This window comes from Monodon monoceros, unplaced genomic scaffold (assembly GCF_005190385.1).
Source record: "Monodon monoceros isolate NGI ecotype Baffin Bay Population unplaced genomic scaffold, NGI_Narwhal_1 Super_Scaffold_3, whole genome shotgun sequence".
Lineage (NCBI taxonomy): Eukaryota > Metazoa > Chordata > Mammalia > Artiodactyla > Monodontidae > Monodon > Monodon monoceros.
Window position 1 is genome coordinate 11,292,899 of NW_021703780.1, and position 7,646 is coordinate 11,300,544.

The following is a 7,646-nucleotide window of genomic DNA, read 5'->3' on the forward strand; positions in this document are numbered from 1 at the left end:
ATTTTGCACTCCCACCAGCAGAGTATGAGAGTTCCTGGTGCTCTCTGCACCCTCACCAGCAGTTGTCGTGGCCAGGTTTCCTGTGGATTTTAGCCACTCTAATAGCTAAAGCTATGCATTTCCAATTGCTTTAAAAAAAAAAAAAAAGGTGAAAAGAGCTAAACCCTGAATCAGATTTTTATTTTTGATTAAACAGCTGTCAAGAACTTACAACTCTAACAAGGAAGACCAAACCCCAGGGTTGAAGGCTGTGAAGGATCAGCAGCCTGTGATGTTGGGCACACATGGGAGTGGAAATTTAACTGGGCTTGTATTTTATTAGGACTGTTATTTCTGTAGTGCTCTGGTTACAAAGTTCCATAGGTTTTAAGTGGTCTGCCCCAGCCCTATTTTTCCCATAAGCCCTGTTACTTTTAGTGTGCAATTCTGTGAAAAACATTAAGTTTTTCCAGCAACACAATTTTGGCATTACAGTGGAAATACCGACATCTTCCCCTAGGACACACCCTCCTATCCTCTCCCGTGTCTAAAGAATTCACTCTGCACTTCAAAATTCAAGGAACTCCAGGGCTTCCCTGGTGGCGCAGTGGTTGAGGGTCCACCTGCCGATGCAGGGAACGCAGGTTCGTGCCCCGGTCCGGGAAGATCCCACATGCCGCGGAGTGGCTGGGCCCGTGAGCCATGGCCGCTGGGCCTGCGCGTCCGGGGCCTGTGCTCCGCGGCAGGAGAGGCCACAACGGTGAGAGGCCCGAGTACCGCAAAAAAAAAAAAAGTCAAGGAACTCCAGTGCACTGAACCCTTTCTTGTTTGTTTGTTCTTCTCTTTCCTCTTCCAGGATGGTATACATGGTAATTATTTAAAAGCTCCCAAATATCTTGATTTCCCTCATATGCCTATCCTTCCATCAAACCCAGCCAGCAAAACCACAGCCTTAAATCAACATTATAATCCACCTTCCCTACTCCTGCACTGGGCAGCTGGCCTTTGCGGAATAAAGTCCAACCGTCCTGCAAACAGTCACCACTGTGAACTAATGATGTCAGCTGGCACCCTCCACTGTTATCAATACCACACAGCAATCTTTAGAAAGATGAAGATGGTCCACATCTCCATCATTCACTTTAGGCTTTAAGTCCTCTACTTGAATTCAGTGAGCAAACTACCTCACCTCCTTTATCACAAAACGGGACTGAAATGGGACTCCACCATTATACCATATACCAACCACATATATATGGTTATGTTCTACTCTCCTCTCGCGCATTACTAACTCGTCTGTCTACACCAGTCCACCTCTTCCACTGTTATCGAAGGAACAGTACGTACTCCTCTCCTCTTCAAGGGCAAGCATCTTAAGCTTCTGAACCACCTTCCTCCCTCCAAGTCCTTACTCTGTCAGCCTCCCAAGCTTGTATTTTCATCCTCTCCCTCTTTACTCTCCTTCCCTTCGATCTATAAGGGCACAGTGTCCCAAAAATGTATATCCTTCTCATAAAATTATATGTCTCTGTGTTATAAATCATTGTCAATAATGCACTGGGGTTGGTGGTTAGTATAATGAACTTTTTTTTTAACTTTAAGGTAATAAAACCAAGTATTGGTACTATTTATCTTATTTGTTAAAACATGTTAAATTCTGTAGACATTTATTGAGACTCCATACCTTGCACTAACATCATACTGTCATCTAACTTACGTCACTTCAGTTTTACCCACGCAGCCAAACTAAAACTAGGCCTACTTAGAAATGATACAATAGTTTCTAACACAGTACCTTCCAAAGGGTTTTCTAGGGATAATTTTAAGTATGTGGATTTTCATCTTACATGCTGATGTTATAAGCTAATCTCCAGATAGAACATAACTCCAATATCAACCATTAAAAAAAACAAAAAAAACCAAAAACCCACAGCTGCCCTAACCTCCATTCTCCTCCAGGTATTGACTAATCTCTTTCCTCATCTATATTTCTCAAGAATAACCTATATTCACTATACTTTCTGCTTGGTACCTCCTACTGACCCTGATTTCTGCCCCCATCACTCAATTCACACTGCTCTACCTAAGGTCACAACAAACTACTTTCCAAATCCAGTGGAAATTTTTCTGTGCCTATGTCACTAAACCTATATGTTGCATTTGACACTAAAGTTCACTTCCTCATTTCTGACACTCCTCTGCTCAGCTTCTGTGACACCACCCTCCCCGCTGTCCAGGTGCCTCTTAACTACTCCTTCTTGGGCTCCCTGCAGTCTTTTAATGTTGGTCTTGCTCAGGGTTCCATCTTTGGCCCACTGCTCTTCTCACTTTACTCACTCTCTCTCACACTCTGAGTTTCAACTACCAGCTACAGGCGACTCCCAGGTCAGTCATGACCTCAGCCTCTCCTCCAGGTTCAGGTCAATGATGGTACGTGCCAGCCCCTCCTAGGAGAAACTGACCCCCACACTGTCCCTACTGAGAGGAGTGGGGCCCACACTATCCTTCCACCAGGAGGACATTTTGTGTTTCATAACAACCCTCACACCCCTACAGCTGATTCAACACAGGTCAGCATCTACGGGAAGGCCACCAATTCACTCCACAGCAAAGAATGAAAAGCTCTGCCCAACTAAGAAAGATGGCAACTAGCTAGGCCAATCTGCTGAGTCTCTTGGGAGTTTAAAATAGGAAAAAGGATAAACCAGTTAGTAGGGAAAAGAACAGAAAACCACCAGAAACTAGCACTGTAGTTGAATCATCTGAACATTAGAGTGACAAATCAGGAACTCCAGCAGTGGTGATGACACAGAGCCACCCTAACTCCAGAAGACCTCTTTCTGTTCTTTCTCCAACGCTATTTCTTTGGCTTCTTCTGGTTTACATGGTCAGATCACATGGCTAAGATTCCCATTTTCACTTACCTCTAAGTGTACTTCTTGCGATCATTATTTGCTTCACGGTTCACTGCAAAAACCTAACAGGGCTGGAAACCCAGCATCAGCCTTGATTTCTCCATCATTCCATCATATCCAGTCAGATTTACTTCAGCACAGATCACAGATATGTCTGCTCTTCTCTGCCCCCACCACTGACCAGTTCAGGTCCTTATTTCTTATGTGGTTTGCAACAGCCTTCTAAATGAGTCTGCTATTTCCAGTCCACCTCCCAATTAGTTGTATAATCTGACAAAGATGAAAATGAGCCAGTCACTTCCTACTTAAAATCCTTAGATGATTCTTTGTCTCCTACAGAAAAAGATCCAAGCTCGATAAAATATTCTATAAGGCCTCGCATGACCTTTTCCCAGCTGTACCTTGTCACACACTTAAATTCCAACAACCCCATATTGCTTGTAGATCCAAACATATAGAATAATTCTCTCCTCTATGCTTTTGTTTATGCTTTTTCCCTTGTAATGCCCAGCCCCTCCTCCCCTATATCATACTCATCTTTTAAGACTGACCGCTGGCCTCATCCCCTTCAAGAAGCTTTTCCTGACCCACCAACTTCACCCCTGACAAGGGCAGCCTGCAGCAGATCCTCCCCCATCTTCCACAGTACTCTATGACACTTCCCTACTACACACACTGCTTGATGTCCTTTGAGCTCTTCGAATTCAAAGACAGTGTCTTATTCACCTTTGAGTATCCAAAACCTGGCACAAAGTAAACACTCACTAAAAGCTTGTTGAATAAACAAAATGAATAAATAGAGAGTAAGGTATATATACAAATTGTCTAGAAGAATATCTGCCCTACAGCAATTGCTCAATAAACCATTACAAAAAAAAAAAATCATTACTATTGTCTACTTCTGTTAAATATGATTATTAGAATCACTTAATCCTTGCAGTTATAACTAGCATTCTTAAAGCTCAATTTTGGCAAAGGGATCCCTGGGAAAGCTTGGTTTTTAAATTCCTTGATTTTGAAGCACATTTTTGTATCACCTCCCATAAATCTCTAAAGACATTTGTATTGGTAAGCAAGCAAATATGTGTTGAGATACTTATTCTACGTAAAGAAGTGCAAGAAATTAGATAAGCAGTTAAACTGAGGACACGTTAAAGGCCTAGTGACTGGTGATACGGAGGGGGAGGGGAGCTGGGCATACCAAAAGTTCAACCGATTTGGTCACTGTTAATAATACTTCAGTTAGAAGGTGCAGTTCACTATTCATTTCTTCCTATCATTCCCAACTTTCACTTATCTTACATTTCTTCTAAGCTGCCCTAAATCAGTATAATCAAAGCGTCTGGACTTTTCCATGGCATTAGTGTGCTCCAGGTAGCACTTTCCCCAGAGGAAGTACTTTCAACATCAACTATTCTTCAAAGTCAACTATTCTTCAAAAAGTTATAAATGTGATCACTGGATTTTAACTACTTGAGATAATTAAGTCTCATACAAATTGAAATAGGCAATACAGTGTGGTGGAAAGAACACTGAATCTAAAATCAATGAAAATTAGTTTCCAATCCTGGCTTACTTGTGACTGGGAAGCTCTAACTTCCAGGTGCTCCCACTTTTTCTCGTCTTAAATGAGAACTCCACCATCTTATGCAAATTCACTAACATGCTCCTGAGTGTATGTATCAAAACGCTTGGCAAAGTAAACAAATCGTGGTAACTTCACAAATATAAAAATGCAACCTGTAACTGAAACATTTAGACTAATCAAACCCATTGTCATATTCATTAAAATGCTTTAAATTGGAATAAAGTGATCATTATAACTTAGGTCTAAACTTGTCACATTTATACTTATTCAAAGCTGGCAAGAATTTCAAAAACAAAAGGGGCCATGCTTGAGGATTTCAACAGTTGGTGTGTGACTGCTAAGCAAAAAGTCTTCTAAAAATTTTTAACAGGTAGTAAACACACCCAATTCCTCTGCAATCCAATCAACTTGGTCTGTATGGCTGACACTGTTTAACATTAATCCCTTCAAATCATTTAAGGAACCCCACTGTTTCCAAAAGAGTAACTCCAATTTAGAAGAATAACATCTTCAAAACAGAATACGTTCAGACCAAAAGAAATTTATATTTCAAAGGTAAGAAAAATCCTCATCATATGGAAAATAATTATCATCAATCTTTTGAAATTCTGTAATATGCAAAAATACTTTAAGAACAATAGTTTTTAATGTTATTTTGTGACTTCAAATTTGCTTACCACTACCTAAGACACTTCCCCCTTGCTTAGATGCCCAGTAACTTCTGGTGTGGTCCACTCTGAAGGCACACAGAAAAACAACAGGAAAAACACACAGGCACATATTAAAATAACAAGACGAGGAAGAGGCAGTAGAAGGGGAAAAGGGGCCCGTGTTTGTGACAAGGGGGAAGGGAGAGACAAAGGGGAGATAGAAAAAAGCGAGAGGAAAGAAAAAGAATGACAAACAGCAAAATCTGTTCTTCCAGAAATAATGGTTTATGTTTACAAAAGAGTGAAGTTTCCAGAAAGTGAATCTTAGTATTACACAACAGAAAGTAATAAAGAGGCCAAGAGGAAAAATAACTGAGACAGCAGTGTCATAAATATTCCAAACTCCAACCGATTTCACATAAGCTGCACTTTTGCGTGACCCAAATCATCAATTTTATGTAAAAGTAGTTAGTAAAACTAGTCAAGGCATGTTACAGTGCTAAATAGACTATAATCACAGATCTTAGATATGGAAATTGAGAGCTGGAAATCTCCTTACCAACACCCAGCTCAACTCCCTCATCACTCAGAGGAAGAAACTGAGACCCTGTCTGGTAACATGCCTAAAATCACAAATGATGGCAGGACTCGGAAAGCTAGAATTCTTTGTTCAATAATCTCTTATATCTACTCCCTCTGATTTTATAAGCCAACTATCAACCATCAACCATAAAATTTAAAGTAAAGTTTTGTGGAGTCTGACAAAAAGCATTCTGGTAGCCAGATCAGAAGTAAACACTTCATACATAGCACTGTTCACACAAATTAAAACACAAAATTAAACAACAGCCTTCACAGGATATTAACAAAACGTCCTAACTTAAGAAAAACCAAACGTCCAATATTTTGAAAATTTCAGCCATTTAGATTAAGAAGCATAACATTTAAAATTGAAAGTACTTCTCTGGATCTATGGATAAAAGGAAGGAATATTCAACAAGGCCTATTTTTGTGCGTTATACTTCGCAGCCAAATCATTTGGAAGACTTCGGTGGCCATTCTCCTTCCTGATTAAATAGTAACTTATTTATCAAGGTTCTTCTCAAATTTCAGTCCAGTAAACTTTAAGAATTTCACCACAATGGTTGTTTATACCCTCTATATCCATGTCACTAGGATCTGATAAAGACCCTCCCTTTGAAGCCAATCAAAATGAGGCTGCTCTGAATGTAAAAGCAGCAGGTTTGGGGCCTAAAAAACTGGATTTGTTTCCAGATAGACTGACACATTGGATTGATTTTTTTCCCCCAGATAAGTAAATTTGATGTGTGTTATTAATGTGGGCTACATTTCAAAAACTCCCAGAGCAATTTATAATTTTATATACAACTGATCTGCTTAAAGCTTTGTTTTAACATAGGAGAGGTAGGTGAGGGAGGAGGGGGAGAGCACTAGCCTAAGGCTCTTTTTTTAACTGCAGGTGGAAAATAGGAGCCAATTTTCTTTAAAATGCTAAATAACGTTTTTAACAAATCCCTGTTTTCAACGAGACTTTCATAATGCCAACACATAAATATAGGGCATATCCAATCAGTCGTGGTAGGTTACTGCTCCCCTAAGAAAACACGTACTCCTGAGGTTTCACCTCTCGTACCCTCCAGTTGCTTTTAGCAAGATACACTGACGGCAAACTTGGGGCCCCGGCCCTTGTGTTCCCCTAGACAATCTCTAGCTTAATTTGGGGCAAAATCCTCCACTGATTACTCCTCCCCCTATACATCCCTGCTCTCCCTTAATTAGAAATTATCCCTCAGAATCGTGCCTCTCTTCCCCCCACGTAAGAGGAGAGCGCCTGACCCAAAACCACCTGGAGAACAATGTAACCCAACTCCGAGCCCATAGATTCCTCCATCCCAGCCCTACGATTTATCTCAAAGGGAAATCAGAAAGCGAGTTATGTCCTGTCATCCTGGATTCCCCCGAGGTGTCCTGCTCCTGGCCTGGGATTACCAGCTCCATTCTACCCAGGACCATTATACTCACCTTCCCCTTCCCAGAATCGCCTGCTTTCCCTCGCACCTCTCCCCGCGACCCCAATCCCACCCTGGGAGCAGCAGAGCCGGCGGCGAGTTCCCTCCGAGGACACCCGGCCCCGGGAGGGCGGGGGCGGCCCGAGGGTCTGTGGCCCCACTCCCACCGCAGGACACACGCCCAGTACCTTTGTAGTGCACCCGCAGGTTATTCTGAGACAGGCCGATGTAGCTGAACTTGTCCTTCGGGCTCCAGGACCGAGGCAGCGGCGTCTCCTGCTCGTCCACGGCCGGGTAGAGGCGCTTCAGCCGCCGCTGCAGCTCCTTCTCCTGCTCGTTCAGGGCCGAGTCCCCGTGCGGGAAGGGGGCCGCAGCACTGCTGCCCGCCGCCACAGCCGGGGCCGGGCCGCCTCCGGCCGGGCCGGGGCCCGCGGCAAGACCCGGGGGCGCAGGGGGCGCGCTGGCGGGGGCGGCCGCCGAGGCG

General features: G+C 42.8%; 1 protein-coding gene across 1 annotated transcript in view; it reads right to left on the minus strand.

Annotated features, from left to right (window-relative positions):
- RANBP9 (RAN binding protein 9) overlaps positions 1-7,646 on the minus strand; it is a gene marked incomplete at its 5' end in the record, with an annotated part of 89,445 nt that overhangs the window by 80,852 nt on the left and 947 nt on the right. Inside the window, 1 exon segment of the mRNA XM_029242316.1 lies at positions 7,351-7,646. This exon segment is cut by the window's right edge and continues 27 nt beyond it. Coding sequence (XP_029098149.1) covers positions 7,351-7,646 — 296 coding nt within the window.